Genomic DNA, 22512 nt, shown 5'->3' with positions numbered 1-22512 from the left:
ATTTTAAATTGATCTATTATCGGCCGTCAGATTTTAAAAAAAGGCCGATGCCTGATTTTCATCAAATTGCTGAATATCGGTGCCGATAATCGAATTGGTCTATCCCTAACACACAATGTATTTTAACATCATTAACTGTCATAAAAATTTTAAAAAAGTGAACCACTGAAAATATTAAAACAACAAAATCCTGTTAACTAATATAACAAGGGTGTATTATGAAGGCATTGCAGATTTTTAAATATTTTCTAATGTCACACACTTGTACAAAGAAGTTAATAATGTCAAATAAAAAAACAATACAACACGGTACCTTAACTGTGACATTAAAAGGAATCTAAAAATGTCACTGTCATAAGACATTTAATTTAATACAGACAATAAAAGGTGACTCTGTGAAAGTGAAAAAATAAGTAAAAAACTTGGAATTTTCGATACCACTTTCTTCATAACAATACCAGTACGAGTACTCAACTCTTAAGTAGCTACCGATATCACTAGTAGTTTGGATACATGCCATTTACAAAAACAGAACGACGACAGATCATTTTAAAGAAAGACCTATATATACCAATCGAAAATTCTTCCTTATCATTGCATGAAATAATGGCAATTTTCTATTCTTCTCATTTCTAGTTCCTGATTGTAAAATAGCCACGGGAGAGCGCTTGATACTGGTATCGGTTGCCCTCATGAGTACTGATACATTGAAATAAGTTTGGGTATCGACCTGATACCTGGTATTGGCACCCAACCATCACTATTAAAAAAACAAGCAAAAACATAAAAACAATAAAACAGTCTGACTTGGTGTTGATTACAAATGATATTGTGACTCTGAAGTTTGCTAAATTGCTGCCTACTTCATGAAATATCCTGTGCCTACAGTCTTTGACAAGTATTTGTGAGCTCTGCCAAGAATAGCGAAAATCCACGAGTGTCAACCCTATAGATGCCGCAAGATGGCTGCAATAGGTGTAGTTATAATAAAAAGTAGTCCATTTAAGTAAATTTACTTTGGTTTAAATGAAACTCCTCAACTCATAGTTCATTGGCTTTAAGATAACACCAGATGGTGCTAAAATCATAATTTTATTTCTTTGACCAAATAGTTTAATCTACAACGGCGTATTAGGGCCACGTATAAATATAATTTTTTACAAGGTGGGGGCGATATTCTGAGTTTTATTCTCGCAAATCTGCCACTTTATAAAGTGGCAAATTTGTGAGTTTTTTCTCTCAGAATATTGCCCTTGTCCTCTAAATTTTTTTTCTGTTTTGATACGTGGCCCTAATAGGCCGTCGTATAATCAATGAGGGATATATTTGGTAAAAAAAACAAATCCACAAAATACCGTAGGTGGATTTGCGAATGCTATTCCATTAATACAGTATACGGGAGTTTCACTTGACACACTCGACATGTTGAAGTCTATCCTAAAAGGCCGTAAAACAAACAAAAATAACCCTAAATCCATTGCTGTCTGGTTAACTTGTTTAGTGGTAAGCTTCGGTCTAGCGTGAAATGCTGTCTTTATGCAATTCTACTGTAATATAATGTGTTAAATGATTGACTAATTCTGCCGGCTGTTTCCTCAGCACTTCATACCGGTCCTACCTTCTGGATGATCAGGTCCACGGCAGAGCAGACCTCGGCGGGCTGATCAAAGCCCTTCAGTCTGGCTGCCGCTGCCTGGAGTTGGGAGTAACCGACGGCCCTGAGGGGGAGCCTCTACTCGGCGTTGACTATGGTCCCGACATCGCATGCCACCATCATCAGCATTACCCCCACCACGCCCCCGTCACCATCCGCTCCGCTTTGGAGGTGGTCAACAAGTACGCTTTCCTGACCTCGCGGTATCCGCTCTTGGTGTACTTGTGCCAACGCTGCTCACCTGCCCAGCAGCGTACGATGGCACAACACCTGAAGAAAGTACTCGGCTCCCGCCTTTACACTCCGGAGTCCCTACCAGTCAGCCTCGGGGGTCGAGCCACCACTTTACCCTCCCCTGAGCAGCTGAAGGGGCGTGTCCTAATAGTGGGCAAGAAGCTCCCTCCGAATCATGAAGGATCTGATGGGGAAGTGTCTGAGGAGGAAGAAGAGATCGGAGGAGGGGGTCCTCTGGCCGGGCGGCGGATGACCATCCCGGGTGAGGAAGATCTGGGTGTGGTCTTGGTTGTGCCTCCGCCCTCTCAACCGAGGAAGCTTCGCCTACACAAAGACCTCTCAGACCTAGTGGCCATCGCTCGCACGGACAGCCGCCACTTTTACGCCCAACGAGCCGTTCACAAGCAACACTCGCCGCCCAACAGTCCCGGCTCTCCCGGCACTCCTTTGGTGAACGAGACCCCCTATTGGACGCTGTGCTCTCTGGGCGAAGGGGAGTCCGGTCGGCTGACCACAGAGAGCCCGGAAGACCTTGTCATGTTCACCAAGCGCACTTTAACCAGGGTGCGGCCCAGCTCGGTGCGCCTGGACTCCAGTAACCCCAACCCGCAGGGATACTGGAAAGGGGGCGTGCAGCTCGTAGCCTTAAACCAGCAGACCCCTGGAGCTATGCTGGACCTTCACAGGGGTCGCTTCTCTCAAAATGGAGGGTGTGGCTATGTCCTGCGACCGGCCGTTATGAGGGACGAAGTGTCTTATTTCAGCGCTCATACGCATGGCTGCGTGCCTGGTGTACCACCGCAAACTCTTCGCATTAAGGTTTATTTCCATTTTATATATTTGAAAGCTTGATTTTCATATTTCCGTTTTAGTGGCCGATAACTATGGCGGACCAAAAATGCCAAAATAAAGAATAAATTAATGAAAATTAAAATAAAAATGGATCTAAAAATATATAATTTAAAAATTAAATATAAAAATATATATAAATACAAATAAAAACAACTCTCTCCGCCTGTCTGTATGTATGTATGTATGTATATTTATATATATATATATATATATATATAAATATATAAATATAAAAATAAATGTGGAAATAAATACAAAAAATATATAAATTGATATTTAAATCTATTCAAATTGATCAAATTCAAATCAATAAATCAAATTGATATTTAAATCTATTTATATATATATAAATATATATTTTGTGTTTTTTTTCATATTTGTTTTTCTTTTTTTAATCTCTTATTTTCTATTTATTTTTTATGTATACATCTATATATTTTTGTTTTTATTTCCGTTTAGATAATTTTTTTATTATATTATATTATTATAATAATATATTATATTATTATAATTTAGTTTTTAATTATTTTGTTTATATTTTTGCATCCATTTTTATTTTCACATTTATTTATTTATTTAATCATTTATTTATAATTTTGTCATTTTTGGTGCTCCATAGATAAAGTTACTTTATTTACGCCACTTGGGATGGCTGGATTGTTCTTGTGAAAGAAAGAGGGAGGCATCTATTTGTTGGCCGTTGTTTATTTGTCTTAGGTGACAAATTTGGGCAATTTGTTCTCCCTGATGTCATGTTCTGCCACACAGGTTATCAGCGCACATAACCTACCTAAACCTCAGGGATCAGGCACCAAGGGAGAGGTCATTGACCCTTATGTGGTCCTGGAACTACACGGCGTACCTGCCGACTGCGCAGAGCAGCGCACACGCACTGGGCTGCAGAACCAGGATGACCCCCTCTTTGATGAGACCTTTGAATTCCAAGTAAGACTTTGTCATGATTGCCATAAAATGTGCTGTCCTGTATCTGAATACATTTGCCGAATATCTAAAATAAATAAATAATAAAAAGCAGGAACATGAGCTTGATAAAAGCAGACAGAGCAGGAATACTGAGTGATTACCATTAATATTTACCGACGGGCGGGTCTAACAGCATTCAACTAAAGTTACAGTGTTGGCAGTAACTTCAACTCTCTGACTGTGAGGTTATAAGTCCTAGTTATGCTGTTCATAACGCAGACCGTACATTACTGTGTAACCTTTAGTTTGACAAAAGATGCAAGCCCCAAATTCCATTTGTAGAGAGATGTGAAGAGGGTTTGGACTCAGAGAAAATGACCAGCAATCACCGTTTGCTATCATTTTAAGTGTTTCCATAGTTACCGTTTGATATTTTTTCAAGACAACCTCAGATGCCTTTCCTGAGTGATTTCCAATCATTCCAACTTACTTACTTTTCTGCTTGCACTTACTTTTTGAAACGCGAAGATGAAAGCACAATTATTCATAAACAACCTGCACAGTCAATAGCTCATCCATCTATCCATCCATTTCCTAAACTGCTTATCCTCATTTGGGATGCAGGTGTGCTGGAGCCGCACATATTTTTTAAAAATATTGTGTGACATCTTGACGCGGCTTGGCTGTCGTGACGTGACCGATTTAATTCACCAACCTAAGCAAATGTGCTTGCCCCCACTCACATCCTATCAAACTCCTCACACGCACACACACACACACACACACACGCACGCACGCACGCACGCACGCACGCACGCACGCACGCACGCACGCACACACACACACACACACACACACACACACACACACACACACACACACACACACACACTAGAATAAACTTTAGAAAACATTAATGAAAGAAAAATGTTATAGCACATCAAATATGTTCGATGTAAATAAGCGCATTGTAAATTGTAATGTTAAGCAAAGAAAAAGAAATGGAAAAGTTATTGCGGTCTGGGTTTTCATTACAAGATGAGTAACACAATTGATTAAATATCAGCTAAATACACAACTTAATTCAAACGTTCATTCAATTAGATGCTAAGGTAACTAACATCTAACTCAAAGTATAAAGGCTAATGACTAGCATGAAAATGACCAGACATGCTAGCCAACAACACACAACCTATTTTTTCTGCTTCAGTACTTTTTTTTTTTTTTTTAGTACAGTGATTAACTAATTTTTACATTTTATTAGAGTTAAGAATGTAAAAAAAAAAGTCCCTATACATTGTTGGGAATTCATTGCAGACCCACTTGCAAGAGTAGTAAAATGTATAAAAACATTATTGTATTGCTTAGCAACCTGCCACTTCTCACTCTCGCTTTCAAGAAATATAAAACGATTGTCTAACATCATTTTGAGGAATCAAAAAATACTTTTTTACCTGCACAGTTCTCCAAATAACAGCAAAGTGTGCTCACTTCAAGATGTTTATTTGTCATGCTTTATTGTAAAATTCACTCATAAAACAACAGTGAATAAGCATTGTGTTAAAACACCAAAATGTTGACACAATTCATGCAGTTTCATTGAACAGAAGTCTGCCAGCCTTATACTAATGTATAATATAAAACAGAAATTGGCATATATGTTAAGGTCATTTTTAAGTCTTCACACAAATGCTACTTTACACACATGCATCAGCATATGTATACAAGGAGAACATACAACAATACTCAAAGGCATTTTTTGTCTGCTGTGTGGTAGCAATGATATTAACTCATTCACTGCCATGAATTCATAAAAAAAAAGATTATTAAAAATTAGGGGTGACAGGCGATTAAATTTTTTAAATTGTAACTTATCACATGACTTCACTAGTTAACTCATGATTAATCACAAATTTTATATCTGTTCTAAATGTACAATAAAACATTTCTAGGTTTTCATACTCTTGTCAACAAAAGTGAAAAAAAAAAGTTAAACTAATAGAAATAGTTTAAATGAATTTTTGATGTTTATAGCCGTCAATGGCAATGAATGAATAAAAAAAAAGAAAGAAAACATTATTACAAATTTGGGGCGTCAGGCGGTTAAAATTTCTAATCAGAATTAATCGCATGACTTCACTAGTTAACTCAAAATTAATCACACATTTTATATCTGTTCTAAATGTACAATAAACAAATTCGAAGTTTTCATACTCTTCTTAACGAAAGTGAGAAAAAATGTTAAACTAATAAAAATAGTTCAAATGAATTTTTGACGTCTATAGCCGTCAATGGCAGTGAATGAGTTAAACAGCACAACATTAATTATGCTGCATGGCTTCAGTGCTGCCCAAATGTTTTGGCACAATGTGGTAATACACTACACTGCGAGTGTACAGCTCTAAATTTGGATTTCCCTGTTTACTGTAAAATCCATTAAAAAAAAAGTTAAAAAATCCAGCTGGGGCGCTAATGACGAACTGCTATATAGCAGAAGTTCCCTCTGTCTACAGTGGGAAAAATTGTTTTGAAACTTGAATTCAACCAACATCATGGAAACGTTATAGATTATATAGCATTACAGAATGTATAGTTAGTACATAAAACTGTAGGTTGTTTTAAAATGAATGACTTGTGTTTGCATGCGCGATTACACCTCTTAATTGACAGCCACTGAGCATGGCTTACTCTTCTTCATCCACACAAAGCAATAATGGAGTCACGCTGCCGGCATACTCGCTCTTCTGCGACTTTTCCGCTGCTTCTCCCGCCGCCTTATTAGTGCGAAGGCTTCGTTGGAATTGTGTGAAATTTAATATTGCAAGCCCCTCTGCGGCGCGGCGGGCCGTGCCTTTTATTGTAGCGTGTAATTAAAGTGGATGCTGCGCCTCGGTGGCTGGGCAAGTGACACCTCATAACAGGGAACTCTGTTTGAGCCTCTGCATGGCACAGTTTTGTGACGACATGATCGCAATATGAACACACGATGAAGCTTTTCTTTCTTTTCCATATTCTTCTCCCTCTCAAAGCTAAACGCAGAAACGCAAAATAGACGACAGTATTGTGACATACCATACATTCAGTAAAACTGTCAACACTCAATGCAAAAAGCTCAAAGGCATGCTTGGATGAATGAGTTTGATGTGGAAGAACAAGCGCATGACAATTAACACTGACATTCTGATGCTGCATCTTTTAGAAGTCTCAAATCTGTTAAAATTCTCCGTAGGTGTCCCAATACTTCTATTACAAATAAGATAAGATGCAATAAAGTAAGAAAACATAAGATAAACTTTCTCTGATCCCCAGAGGGAAATTTTGCATGATATCAAATCAACTTCTAGCCAAAGTAATGATCAATCAGATGCAATTTTGAGTGGAATTCCTCAGGGAAATCTTTCAGGTCCATTCATTTTCTATAAAGGTTGAACCTTTTCAAGTAAAGATAAATATTACGAATTATCTTCCCTGAAGTATGGTTAAAGGTCTTAACTCATTCAAACCCAAAAATGTATAAATATGTTTTTTAAAGCCTTGATTGTGGCAGCGCCATATGGATAAAAAAAGGTTATGTTATGCCTGATGGAAGACAACATTTCTCATGAGGACAAGCGCATTGCGTCGTTTCTGAGCTCACGGCAGCGAGTGAAACCCGGGCCAATGTTGATCTTTGACTGTCCTTTTATCCGGGTAGCTTCCATTTGTCTTTTTTGTCTAAGATAAAACTTGTCAGTTTTGCAGCTTACGCCAGGAAAGCAGTAATTGTGCATCGACATTCAAATTGACTTCCATCTTTGTAACGAAGAGGGAAAGGGAGAATTTACCTACGCCATAAAGCAGTCAGCACATTTGTAGTTTTTTGTGTGGCAGTGTTCCTACCATCCTCCTCAAAGTTGGCAAAGCTACCATTCAACTAGTTTTAAGTTGATGTTTCATCAGAAGAGTTATGAAAATATTTTATTAAGGTTGAAAAGTTCCATAGTGCTACTTTAATACTTTGTCCTTCACTCCCCAAAACATATTTATAAGTTTTTTTTATGCTAGTGCATACAGAAGGCTTTGATACAGCTTCTGACATGAAGAGGTCGCTTAAATCAATGGTAGTTATTACAAAAAACAGCCAGCAGGTGGCAACAGAGTATAAGAGATCAACCAGGGCCATGTTGCAACAAGCTCTTTTTGATTTTTGGCTGGGAGTGAATGAGTTAAGTGGTGAAAATGTCCTAGCACGGTCCATGTAGTTCCTCACGGACAACATTCAGGTCAATTAATTTTCCGGCATATTTTCTTCACTTTTCACTTCCGGTAGGTAGATGTGTCCCAATATTTTTGTCCATATCATGTAAGTGACTTTGCAATGCCAAACTTTTTCTCCATAATTGTATCTATTATGTCATGTTTAGGATTTTGCACAACACTCATACAAAGTAATGTCAGACACAATTTTGAGCGGCGATCCTCAGGGGAATGTTAGCAGTCCATTCATTCCCCCCCCCCCCCCCCCCAGACCCTATTAAATTAATTAAAGCGCAAAAGCTATTATTGCTGCAAATCTGTATTCTATTAACCTGCAATGTGTACCAATCCTTTTGTATATATTCAAAACGTCCTGTCATTCATTTGTCTATTGGTCACAATTTGCAGTTGCAAGATGCACATGTGCGCATATGATCACGTAAAAACATCTTTCGTCACATCTTTTCCTCCGTCTCCAGGTGAACATGCCCGAGCTAGCCCTTCTCCGCTTCGTTGTGCTGGACGACGACTACATTGGAGACGATTTCATCGGCCAGTTCAGCGTGGCGTTCGAGTGCCTTCAGTCCGGCTACCGCAACGTGCCCCTGCTGGGCCTGATGGGGGAGCCCTTACCCCACGCCAGCCTCTTTCTCCACGTGGCCGTCACCAACCGGCGAGGAGGCGGCAAGGCCCACCGCAGGGGTCTGTCGGTGAGACGGGTGGGCCGACGCGGGCGCGAGTATGTTACGTTGAGGAACACGGGGATCAAGGCAGTGGATGAGACCTTCAAACTAGCCAGCGCGCCATTGAAAGAAGTGATGGACCTGCGGGAAGAAGCTCAGGTAAAGTTACTCTCATTGTTTTGCTACAATGGGTGCAAGTGCACCGAAGAAGACCCACTGCCGGTACATAAACTGTATTAATGATTCTGCCTTTACAAAGATAATAATGCTCAGTTTTAGATCATTTGAACAATATGTTTATAATTGTGGCCGCATTGGTAGACAACTGCACCTGTACTTAAAACTTAAATTAATCCATCCATCCATTAATTGTCACAAAAGATTGTGAGGCACAAAGAGAACATTCTATCTCCACACATGAAGGCCAGAGGCCAGATTTGAACCCACAACCTCTGAATTGTGAGACACATGTGCTTACGAGTCACCAACTGTTCAATAAAGCCAAACTGTTTAGTAAATTCAAAATTTAATCCTATTAACATTTCAGCTATTTATTAATTTTTGTATTAATACTACGCACACCACAGATTTAGAGTCACTGACAAATGCGTAGAAAGTTACCCTTTAAAAAAAAACAACGTTTTCCTTAAAGTGACATTATGTAGAATTTAGTGCCATCTAATGGTGAACTAATAGAATGCAATGATATTTTGAAACCAAATTACCCAATTACTACTTCTACTACTACAATAACTAAGTTCTTCTCCTTCGAGGCGCGGCTTGTGATATATTTAGCAATTGCGAGACCTACAATTATATAGCCTATATATAAAAATATATATGTTGATGTGGCGGCACATTATTTTTTGAATTTTGTACAAATTAATAGTGTGTAAATTGAATGAATTATTAGGTCACCACTAAATGGCGCTAAATTCTACACACTGTTCCTTTAAAACACTCGTCTTCGCTTGCAAAAAAACAAACAAATAAAAAACACTTATTTGATGGCTAACCGTCTGGCGGGGCAGAGGTCAAAGATGAACACAATCCATTTAGGTGCAGATCAATGATTTATTATTATTTATTTTTTACAATTTTGTTTAGTTTTTGGGTATTGCTATTTTTCTTCATTTTCGCTTTAATTTCTAATACACAAATGGCATTTAGTTTGCTATCATTATTGCTACTGCAATCATTATCCTTATTGTTATTTTTATCCTTGTCATTATCCTCATTCTTATTCCTCATTCCTACCATTTTTGTTATATTATCCTTACACTTATTGTTATCCTTTGTATGTTTTCCTTGCCATTATTGTTAACTTTATTTTTACTCTGGCTCATACTACTGTAGGTAACTTTATTTGACAGAAGCAAGATGGCAGATGGTTAAAGGTGTTCTATACCACTTAAAATAAGTCACAGGTTGGCTTCAACAAAGTAATTTGATCATCAAATATTTCTAGCATTCATATTTGTTTTATTGATTTATGTCTGTTGTTCTTTATCCTGTTTATGGCAATACATAACATATCACGTACATGCAAATAGAAAGTTTGGGCTTCCATGGAAAAGTTGTAATAGGTTCTTGAAATGAAACTAAAGATTACATAATGATGCAAAATGTCAGCAGTGAAAAGCATTCTTTAAAAAAAAACGAGTGATGGATGATTATTAAGCATTTATTAATAGCAGCAACATTGGAAACTCCCACCTTACTGCCACTCACCCACTTGTTATAACACGCGCGCACATTCACACTGTGGACTCATCTGCAACAGTCCATCATTCGTCACGCCTCCGTTGCTGCAAATCACACACATGCTCACACTTGCACACAGGTGGCATGTGGCATTCGGCTAGTCTGGTCTGGCCGCAACTCTCTTTTTTCTATTCATATTTTGCTGTTGCTTTCAGGGCACCATCGCCAGTTTCAAGGAGCATTGTGGGCTCCCCACGGTGGCCAAACTCAAGCAGTGCATCCAGAGCCTGGCCACCAGGCTGCAGAGCCCAGAGGGCACCATGGGGGCCAGCATGGTGCTCAAGGACGGCTACCCGTGTCTGGAGGCCCTTGTCAGTGTGTCCGAGCCCACTCGCAAGCTGCTCTCTGCATACGACACGGTCAGCACAAAAGTGTTCTCCTCCTGTGTTCAAATTGATATTTTGAATTTGCTTAAATTTATTTTCTTGAAAAAAAATCCGATTTTACCTTGAGTGTGCATTGGCTTTTAAAGTGCGAGAATTCTACCTTTAAAGTTACTTAAGGAGACGGTGTGTTATGATTTAGCGCCATCTAGTGGTGAAGTGTGCAGCTGGTCATCGCTAACTTCTGTGATTCGTACTTTAGCCGCTTGTCGCCCTCTGCTTTTACTAGCTTCTCCCGTTAGCTGCTCTTGTTAGCCACTCCGGCCTATGGCTCCGGCTAACTCCCGCTAGCCACTTTTGTTAGCTGCTTCGGCTAACTTCGGCTTGCTCTGTCTTTTGGCGTCGGTCGCCAAATCGCTGTTACTGGCCAATATGCTTGCTCTCGCACACTAAATAATAATTGGTGGCAGGTTTGTGATGTTTGGTCAATATGAGACACCGTAGGGTGCGTGCTTCAAAATGCATGTAATTCGGCTGCATTATATTATTTAGCGACATCAAGTGGTGAACTTTTACACACTGTAACTTTAAAGTAATGGTGCAACTTTTTTCTCACACAAACGCATCTATGAGCTCAATTTTTCAGGACTGAGTTTTTATTCATAGGAACCACTTATTACCACCACAAGCCATTCTGTAAAGCTCCCCAAAGATATTGATAATTTTTTCTAATGCAGCAATGAAAATTGTTTTTGTTCCCAGGCTCAAATAATAATAATAATAATAATAATAATAATAATAATAATAATAATAATAATAATAATAATATTAATTATTATTCATTATAATTATTACTATTCTAATATATATATATATAATTATTTTTTATTATATAATTATTTTTATTTTATTATTATTATTATTATTATTAATTTTTTTAAGTGTTTTTAGCTTTTAAGACAGTGTGGTAAAACAATAACCAGTGCTAAACATGCATTTATTAAGCTGTAGTTTTAATACATGATGATGATGATGATGATGATGATGATGATGATAGTGGTGGTGTCTAATAAACGAACATGCTAAACAGTAACAGATTTTGTCTGGGTCCTAAAATAATTTTGCTTCAAATCAGTGACAGCACTGCCTCTGATACTAATTGAGACCTGACAAGTGTCCTGACTGGTTCACTGATATTATTTACCGTTTAAAATTGGTGATCCGTGGTTACCGTGGCAACAGCAGAAAGGAAACTCTCATAAAACAAGCCAGTGTAACATCAACATGAGGTTGAAGTTATTTTATTACTTTGAGGACAAACTCTTGGAATATGAATCTAGAGCTTGTTTGCTGTGTTGCTGTTCAGTATAAAAGGCATTGACATGCAATGCTGGAATGAAGTAGAACATTTTTGACCTTCGAAGGAGTATCAGAGCCATAACAGAGGCCTGTTTGTGTGTGGGAAATTTTTCAGCTGCAATTCATGGTGGGAAGGGACCAAGCCCTGCCGGTAATAGAACAAATCTGTGAGTAATTGTTGCCCTTCCCAAAGGGTTATAATTGCCTATAGATGCCACAAGATGGCAGTAAAGTACTACTTTTGTCTATATGAAGCACCTCAACTCACTTCGACATTGCTTCTTACTTTTATAGCTTTGTCCTGAACACAAAGACAGCAAATTGCGAGATGAGGTATTATGGTGTGAACACACAGCTGTCGCAATATTTCCTTGACTGAAAAAGGCTTCAGTTTTTGAAACCAAGAGGACGATTTCATCTCATTAGTTCACATATTTGTTAATTAATACAAAACACAATTCCACTTCAGTACAATGTGTGATTAAAATCTATCCAGTGTTATTGGAGCAAAAAAAAAAGTGCAACTCTACAACACCTCCCCCGGGCTGACACTTTATACTGGTACAACGTCAAATTTCAGTGCCTACAAGTGCGCCCGCTACACACACACGCACACACACACACACACACACACACACCGTTGTGGCATTGAGTATGCAGAGAGACACTCAATGACACGCGTGAAGCAGTCACCCACACGCCTCGTCAAGCTCACGCATCCCAGGCGTCCAGCTGCTCCATCTCCATCTCGGGATGCCTCCCTCCCACCTGTGTCACCACTCGGCCTGTCACACCTACGCACATTGTCATACATGGCGGCTCAATATTTCTCCTTACTATAGGTGGAGATAATTATACTTAGATAGAAAAGCCACCATTTAAGCAATTTGCATCTGAGTAGTAAAGGTTGGAAGAGACTGCTTAATTCAGTAATTTTTCATCGAAACATTTTTTCCAACTTTGACAGAAATTCTCAAAACCCTAAAAAAAAAAAAAAAAAAAGTTAAATTGTTGGGAACGACTGCTTGGACTTTATGAAAGTGAAACAGTCAACTGTCCCGATACTTAAGTCTTTTTTCAACTCAATATTTGGTTTCAGATGATTGCGGCCCAGAAACAGTTGATTGAGAATGCCGATGGTGTCCAGGAGAGGATTGCACAGGTGCAGAAAGAAGGTAAACGATAATAATCCTTACTTTTGATAATTTTGACAATATGTTTATTATTGCATTTGTAGCGGTATACTACTGCAGTGTTCATTTAGAATTCCTGAAGTGACTGAACAGATAACTAAATTGTGTGTGCATTTCGTAGGCATGGAATTTCACGAAGATCTGTCTCGGTTGGCGGAGAAAGAAGGAATGAAAGGATGTAAACTGAGCAAAGCTGTAGAAAGTTTCACTTGGAACGTCACTGTGCTCAAGGTTGAGCAAATATAAGCACATAGAAAACACACACAATACGCAAATATTCAAATGAAAGTCTTTTTTTGTTCTAATTTTACATTATCATTTTTTTTTCTATTTACCTGTATTCAATTATTTATGTTCTTACTAAGCATGTTTCAATTCAGATTGATTGTAACGCTATATTTGGCTTAGAAGTTGGCTTTTCCCCTTAATTAGAACAATGAATCCATTGTGAAGGCTTGAGACCTGACCTTTTACAATATCCACTCACCAGCCACTTTATTAGTTACATCAGGAGAATTAACCATTAAATTATGCCTTTTCAAATAATGCAAGTTTTGCACCGTCAGAGCAGCATTTGTTGTTTTCGGTGCATTAAAGAATATTTTTGTTGTTAGCTGCATGAGAGGGTCAAGTCAAGTCATCTTTATTTATTTAGTCAAATAATAGAAACAACTCTCAGTATGTATACTACAACAGAATCATCAAACACACTAATTATATTTTTGCAAATCTATGAAAAAAAAAAAAAAGATTACTCTTAGATTACAATTTTTTTTCCCATTCAGCTAATCAAGAGTTTTAGATTTTACTGCAGATTTTTTACCCTTCCAGAATCAGAATATGTTTTGATCCTTGAGAGATAAAGTATTATTAATTTAGCTTGTGTAAATCGGTGGTTAGCGCATCAACCTCACAGTTCTAAATTTGAGGGTTTAATTTTTTAGCTTTAGAGGGCAGGGTTGCAGTGCCTTGCATAAATGTTAGCACCCGTTTAACTCCCCCCCCACCCCCACAAACATAAAGATATAAAAGTGGAACAAAATTTATATATTTGAAACTTTTTTTTCTTTATAAAAAAAAAGAAAAGTAGGACATGCGTAAACATTCACCCCCTTTTCTCCCAGTGCAGCCAAATCACTCCAAAAGTTCTCTGATGATTTCTGAATGATCCAATATTGACCCAAATGACTGACTGTGATAAACGGAGTCCAGTCCTGTGAGTAATCTAGTCTCAGTAATGATCTCAGAGGTCTGTTTAAAAAATATTGGGGAGCAAACAGGATAAAGTTGTGAAGTTTAAAGCAGGATTAGCACTGATCAGAGGTGCAGCCAAGAATGAATAATACTCTAGATGAACTGCAGAGATACCCAAAAAAAAAGAAGCATGCTGTATTTTGTCTTTGATTTTTTTTTTTTTTTTTTACATAAACCAAATATGAATGTGCAGGACAAAAAGTACAAAAAGTGTTTTTTGCTAATCATGTAGAAGACATTGACATCCTGTTCTGTTGCTGCAGGGTCAGAGCGACCTGCTCCGTGGCGCCAAGATGGATTCCCTGGATGCCCTGAGGCAGGTGGCACTGGCCTGCGAGGCCTCCGGACTCACCTCGCTTTCCTCCAACTCCTCCTCATCCACTTTCTCCACCGCCGAGCTGCACTATACCTCTCATAACTTTAGCGGGCGGCGAAGCAGCACGCACAGCAACGGTCGCGTCTGACGTGGTTTCTTGCTGAGTGGGATGTATCCCTTTATCCGGTGCAGTAAGAGTCCACTCTGTGAGTCTTAATGAGAGGCCTTTCCTGAATGGCGCAAAATTCCGGCTTTATTTTCTGACAGAACATTCAGGCTCAGTCTAACTCAAGCGCAATTTCCTCATTACGCAGAATTAAGGAGGTATCTGAAGTTGACCTTTGATTTAAGATTTAGAACGGTAGTCAATTTAACTTAAGAAAAAAACTTGATTACGTGTGTGCTGCTTTATCAGGTGAGGAACTACATTTGGTTCCATAACTGGGGTTCAAGAGAAATCATTTCTAATTTCTCCCTGCCTAACGGCAAAAAAAAGTTATTTAACATTTTTTTTATAATTAAATGTTAATAAAATATTCATATTTAATATAAAGGTTTACATTAAATTACTAAATTAATTTTAAAGAGCATTGAAAATGTCATAAGTGTATGAAATGTAGAATTTTTAAGCATTTAAATTACTCTAGTGTAAGGAGACGATATTGATTTTAATGAATTTATTTATTAAATTATAGGTGGTCCTGAATAAGTGTTTCGAATGGATCTTTTCTTGCTGTTTTTACATTTGGAACCCGTGCAAACTGCTATTACAACAAAAAGAACCCAAGTCGTTCTGTATGATTGATTTGAAAAATTTAATTGATGGTTTCTATGTTCATATGAAGCTTAGTCTAATTTGATTTTTTTTTGTTCCGGATGCTGGATATTCCCAGATTTTAATTTCATGGTAAATTTAAGGTGTTTTCACCACTCCTACATTAACTCAATAACATCGTGTCAGGAACACTTTCATTTCACAGATGATCATGTTGCATAAACAAAACATATACACAGTATTCATAAACAGCCCAATCAGAGTGCAGGTTGTTCGGTGGCCTTTGGTTCTTTTCATGTTAACTGTGAGAGGTTGAAATGTGAGGATGGGTAATTGGAGAGGTTGTTTGCCGGAAGACGTACATGTGTGGATCACATGACCCCATTTCCTGCGACATGTGCGACAGGGTGTAAATCAGTACGACACTGTATGTAATGGATGTAGCAATAACAACAGTAGAGATGTGGGTAAAAAAAAAGAAAAGAAGATAGATTAGGTTGCTGTGTCTTTCTAATCAAACATGTTGACTTTTTGAATGTGTAAAAACATCAACTGCCTGTTGATGATGGTTGTTAACTTTGGCCTTTTGAGTGTAAATGTGTGTTTCCTTGTATTATTACGTCATCTTTTAACCCAAACTTCTTGAGTCTTGTTATGTGTATTTTTTCATCCTTTTTGAACCTAAAACTTTAGAAATGTGGGGCAAGTGTACAAACCTCTTGGTCATCATTATTTGTAGTAAAAAGGGGTGTCAAATTTAGTGCGTTCATTTTGAGTTAATTTAAAGTTACTTTAATGCCTCTAATTTTTGTAATGCGCGATTAATGATCGCCGCTTCTCACTCTCTAAAGCCTGTACTGGGGGAATTCCAGTCGCAACGCAGCAAACAGCATACACGGCCATGTCAAAAATTTTGCAGTAACTAATTTGATAAGTTACTTTATGTTAAAGATTAGATGGAAAGAAAAATGCACTGAGCTGTGACCAATGTCTTACAAATGCAATTATGCCATCAAGTGGCAGAAAAATGACCTCGTTTTTACAGTAAATACAGTACATCTTTTTAATTTGAATTCAATATTATTAATTCTTATGAAATTACTGTATCAATGATTAAAACATGCAGCCATATTTCTATTAGTTTCAATTTTTTTTACTCTTCTATGTTAACGAGAGTATGAAAACTTATTGTGCATTTGTTTATTGTACATTTAGAGCAGATTTGTGATTAATTGTAAGTTAACTATTGAAGTCATGCAATTCATTACAATAAAAAAAAATTAATCGCCTGACACCCCTAGTAGTAAATAAATAATTTTCTGACTCAGAAGTGAAATAATTTCCCATGGCACAAATTGGGACTCCCTGAATTTTTTTTATGTCACTATGTCAATGTCAAGCTATTTACGTCATCGACAGATTCTGCGATGGAAACGCATGCCTAAACAAGTTTACGTTGATGTCTTGTTATGTTGCTGCAGGGTCAGAGCAACCTGCTCCGTGGAGCCATGATGGATTCCCTGAATGCTATACAGGCTGCCAAATAGCAAGAATGTAGTGCGCCACCATTTGCTCCTTGGCAACGACCACCAGAATTCAAAATAGTTTAGGCCCAACAAGCCTGCAACTTAGACGGGCTGCCCTAGAAATCAAAACAAAGTAAATGGCAAAACTATGTTGTGAAACCAGCAACAGTTTAGCCTCGGTTTCAAATATCTAACATCCTAAAAAGTTGTTTGCATCTCTTTCTGGTGATCTTCTTACCTTGTGGACGATCTTGACATGAATGATGCATTCACTCCCGTAAAACAAACCACAGTATTATCTTTCCTGGTCCGCTTCTAGGCTGCTAACGTGGACAGGGTCATTCAGGCTATATGCTATAGCATGCGGGGACATGGCAAAATGAGTCTTTTCCACAGGTCGCGGCGGCATTAGGTTTTAGTAATTAGGCCTGACCTGGTTTAAAACAAGGTCATCGTAACGGTACTGTAGGGTCAGCAGCTAGCAAATGGAGAGTGTAAATCAAATTGAATTATATGATGACGGTCTTATTAGTATTTTTGGGGGATCTCAAAAGCGATGGCGTTATTTTGGAGTCTCCAGCAGTCTTAAAAGCGGTATGAGCATCTGATTTCCCTGCTCTGATGTCATCCCAAATGGTGATTACATGCCATTAGCGCTTAGCGGGCACATTTGTGAGGTGTCTGTCAATTAAAACATTGAGGAAAAATTAATTTATTTCAGCAGTTCAATTTAAATAGTGGCACACCCTGAGTGAAATATTTAATTTTTAAAAAACAATTTTGATAAAATTCATCAATTCAAGAAATGTATACGAAATAATCAAAGTAAATATTTAATATAGAAATAAGGTAGTCTTTGATCTTTTCCTGTGTTTGATAAATCTGTAGAAGGCATTCCCCGCTCTTCGCAAGGGATAGGAACAGACAATCTGTAAGTAATTGACACCCTCCCAAAAAGGTTTACAATTGCTTATAGATGCAAAGCACTACTTTAGTCTAAATGAAACTCCACTTAAACATAGTTTCTTTGCTAGAGGATTGTAGCAAAGTACTACTCGCATCTAAATGAAGCTCCTGAATTGACGTCATCTCAACATTAGTACCTTGGCACCAAGTTGCCACAAGATGGCACCAAAGTAATACTTTTATTGCTTTGACTTGATCACAAAACAGAAAATAGGTTTATATAGTTTATATAGTTTTTCAGCAAATAAGACATGATTGATTTTCAGAAAGTCCAATGCACAAATGTGTGAACTTGTAAATACAGAAACATCCAGTTGCCCCGGTATGTATAATGTAGAGTTCCCCATTTTAGTGTTTGTTTACAGAATAAATTTACATTGGCTTAGATAAGCAACACTCATGCCTTACATTAAGATGTGTCAACAGTTACGTTAGTGTCAGGTCTCTGCCGGTTAATACAAACTCCAATTCAAATGACATTGGGACATTAATACAATGATTTGCAAATCCTTTTCAACCTTCAATTGAATACACTACAAAAGCAAGTTATTTCAATCTTCAAACTGATCATTTGTATTTGGCATGTTCACCACTGTGTTTCATCACGTTTCCTTTCAACACTCGATAAGGACACTCATTGCTGATGCTTTGTCGGAGGATTTGTTTTCCCCAATTGTTGCTTGATGTACAACTTGAATTGCTCAAAAGTGCAAGATCTCCATTGTTGTATTTTGCCCTTCATAATGTGCCACACATTTTCGATGAGGGACAGGTCTGAACTGCTGGCACACACTCACACTTTTTATTAAGAGGCCACGCTTTTGCAACACGTGGCGCTTGCTGAAATAAGCAGGGACGTTTGTAGTCACCAAAATCTATGAAAACACCCTTTATAGCCTGGACATAATTTGAGTTCCTTGTATTAAAAATATAATAATAATAATAATAAAATCCAAATGACTTGATTTAAAACTTTTTTTCTAAGTAGTGAAAATGGTTATTTTGCCTGGTGACGAGTGACTTTTATTATGAAGTAATTTAATTACTAACTCAGTTACTTTTTTGAGCAAGTAATGAGTAACTATAACCAATTACTTTTATAAAGTAACATTCCCAAAACAGATTTTTACAATGAGGCCATGCTTTTGCAGCACGTGGCTTTCTGAAATAAGCAGGAACATCCCCGAAACAGATGTTGATTGAACAGAATCATGTTGTTGCAGAACCTGAATGTACCATTCAGCATCAATGGTGTCACCGATGTGCAAGTCAAGTTACCCATGCCATGGGCACGAAAACGTCCCAATTCCATCGCAGATGGTGGCTTTTAAACTGTGTGCTGATAATAATCCGAATTATAATTTTCCTTTTTGATCTGGAGGACATGAAAGCCATTATTTCCAAAATTAATTTAAAACGTGGACTCGTCAGACCACAAGAAACGTTTCCGCTTTGCGTCAGTCCTTCTCAAATGGCTGCATTTGTAGATGGAACTGTGTTAACTGACAATGGTTGTCTTAAGTGTTTCTCAGCTTACGTGGAAATAGCTTTTACACAATGATGCCTGATTTTAATGCTGTGCTGCCTGAGGTTTGAAAGGTCGCTGGCATCCAATGTTGGTTTTCATCCTTGGCGCTTTTACGTGCAGAGATTTCCCTTTAAATTCTTTGCAATTGTACATTGGGAAACATTTTCTTAAACTGCTCGACTATTTGCTCACAAAGTGTTCACAAAATGGTGAACTCCAGCCTTGCTTGTGAACAGCTTTTATACCCAATCATGACACTTACCTGTTTCTAATTAACAGGTGTTTGAGCATTCCTTACATACCCAATCTTTGGTGGCTCCTGTCCCAGCTTTTTTTGCGGTGTGTTGCAGGCATCATTTGTTTATAAATTTGAACATTAACTCATTCACTGCCATAAATTCATTAAAAAAAAAAGATTTTTAAAAGTTAGAGGTGACAGGCGATTAAAAATTTTAATCGCATGACTTCACTAGTTAACTCACGATTAATCACAAATGTTATATCTGTTTGAAATGTACAATTTAAAAAAAAATCTAGGTTTTCATACTTTTGTTAACCAGTGTGGAAAAAACGAGTTAAACTAATAGAAATACTGTAGTTCAAATGAATTTGTGACGTCAATGGCAGTGAATGAGTTAAATATTTTGTCTCTGAGTATAAGAGTGAAAGGATTTGCAAATCATTGTATTATATTTTACACAACATCCTAACTTCACTGGAATTGCGATTTGTAGATAAAATCAAATAAAAATAGTAGTCCTGTGAATGTTTAGCTTCTGCTAGGTTTCTGGACTTGACCGCGCTACCTGATTCATTAAGTTTCCGGAATTTCAAACCAGTGTGTTTACTTCTTCTAAGGGCACTTAAGAACCAGATGAATAGTCACTGCGAGGCGAGGCTCGAGCGCCGCCTAGATACCCTGCACAACCTCAGCAGAGAACCGCTAAAGCTTTGACGCTGACTGTTAATTTGGAGTTTTCCGCATTTCCCACGTGTCTTAAACCTTTTGAACCTCTCTGTGCTCTCTTCTGTGTGCGATGCTATCTATCTTTGCAGGCGTGTGTTCCAATAGTGCTTTGCGTCGTTACATTTGTGTTTTCACGCGTTCGTATATATACGTAAAGTTTACTTGTAGCCGTCATTGTGATGTAAACTGGTTGGAGATGTATTACAATGCCACATATGTGGCATCTGCATTGTTTCTGATGGCTTTGACCCAATATTGGTCCCTCAAATGTTCTAACATTCACTGTATGTTGTTTTTTTGATTTTGTAAGTTAGATCGAAGACCAAAAGAGATGAAATATTTATTGATGTGTATTTTAAAAGCTATAAATAAATATAATTAATACCTAAATGGACATTGCTTTTATTTTAAAAAGCTATTGTGTTTTCTATCTGACAGGAATTCTAATGTAACAGACATGTGCATTCCAGGCTTAATAAAGTAATCCTTTCATGATGAAACCTTTTGATTGAATATGCCTTCCTTCCTTCCTCGGTCTCGATTTTTTATTAATGCATCCATGCATCCTTGGTTGAAACCTACTTTTTTTGATTGAATATACCTTTCTTCCGTTCTTCCTTCCTCAGTCTCGCTTTTTAGTCATGCATCCGTCCATCCTTGTTTGAAACATACTTTTTAGCCTTCCTTCATTTCTCTCTTCTGTTTCATTACAACTGTCTTTTATTAATCTATCTTTAAACATCAGCCCTTCTGTTGCTTGTACCTGCTTTTCAAAATTCCCCTCCACTTCCCTTACTTCAGAGTTCAGACCTGATTTTTATCTTCTTACCGACTGCCTTCCTTTGTTTCGTATCTTACCAATACTGCTTTATACTCAACTTTCTTTATTAACTTTATGAACAATGGTACCTATCAACAAAATAAATTAACATGCCTTATAATATATTGCCTGGTGGTGCTTCTTCATCTGTAAGCAAGACATTTCATAATTTGAGCAGTATTGGGGGAAGTTGTGAGCCATCCACAACTGATGTCAGAGGCAATCGGAAAATAAAATTGGTCATAACACTGAACAATTTGGTACACCACAGGCAAGAATAGAAATTGCTTAGCAGTAGTTGCCTATGGTGACTGCAGATGTTCACTCTAAAAAGATAAGAGTAACTTATCTCTGATTCCCACAGTGTTTAAGCCGAGCAATTAAAATGGTGAGTTCAATTGTATCGAAGGCAGCATTGAGAGCCAACAAAATGTGTACTGAGCCCTCCCCTTTATCAGCTGTTAAAAGCAGGTCATTTTATTTGTTGGAGACCCAAGGAGGGCTATCTCAGTGCCATGACTAGCTCTAAAGCCAGATTGTAATTTCTCAAAGAGGTTGTTAAAAGACATACAATTCAAAAGCTGGGTAGAAAGTCGCCTTTTCCTAAAACTTTGGATAAAAATAGAAGTTTTGAAATTGGTCCATAATTATTTAAATCAGAAGCATCAGGCATAGATTTCTTTAAAAGCGGTTGGATTACAGCGTGTTCAAAAGCAGAGGTGACTACATGCACTCTGAATTGGTGAGCTGTTAATAATAGATAAAATGGTGGCACCCATTAAAAACCTCTTTAAGAAAATTTGTGGGGATAGATTCTAGGCAGCATAAAGTTGGCTTCATATGAAGCAATGACTGATAAGAACCACATTGGGACACACTCAAAACTGTTAAAATGACTCTGGATATCCATACCGGCGAAAAGACAACAAAAAACTACTGCTACTACTACTACTACTAATACAATTTATTTATTTATTTATAGGAGGATGAGTGTAGGCCTGCGTCATGTACGTTAGCTGTCAAATTTCCTAGTTTGAAGAAGTTAGAAACTTGATTCCTAAAACGTTTTTGTCTTCATTTTATAGCCCAATTAAGTCTACAGGAGAAAAAAAAATTGTTTGAAAATCCGTCGAATGCA

At 37.7% G+C, this 22512-nt stretch overlaps 1 protein-coding gene across 2 annotated transcripts in view; it reads left to right on the top strand.

Annotated features, from left to right (window-relative positions):
* The window catches only part of plcl1 (phospholipase C like 1), a 98179-nt gene extending 77125 nt beyond the window's left edge, over positions 1 to 21054 (top strand). For both annotated transcript variants that reach the window (XM_077579778.1, XM_077579779.1), the window contains 7 exons: positions 1600 to 2707; positions 3509 to 3685; positions 8380 to 8742; positions 10503 to 10706; positions 13129 to 13204; positions 13344 to 13453; positions 14740 to 21054. In XM_077579778.1, the coding sequence (XP_077435904.1) occupies positions 1600 to 2707; positions 3509 to 3685; positions 8380 to 8742; positions 10503 to 10706; positions 13129 to 13204; positions 13344 to 13453; positions 14740 to 14940 (2239 nt within the window). In that variant the 3' untranslated portion in view covers positions 14941 to 21054. The remainder of the gene's footprint in view (positions 1 to 1599; positions 2708 to 3508; positions 3686 to 8379; positions 8743 to 10502; positions 10707 to 13128; positions 13205 to 13343; positions 13454 to 14739) is intronic.
* The last annotated feature ends 1458 nt before the right edge of the window (positions 21055 to 22512 follow it).

The sequence above is a fragment of the Vanacampus margaritifer genome, chromosome 11, assembly GCF_051991255.1.
Source record: "Vanacampus margaritifer isolate UIUO_Vmar chromosome 11, RoL_Vmar_1.0, whole genome shotgun sequence".
Lineage (NCBI taxonomy): Eukaryota > Metazoa > Chordata > Actinopteri > Syngnathiformes > Syngnathidae > Vanacampus > Vanacampus margaritifer.
The sequence above is the reverse complement of the archived record's forward strand: the minus strand, read 5'-3'. Positions and strand labels throughout refer to the sequence as shown.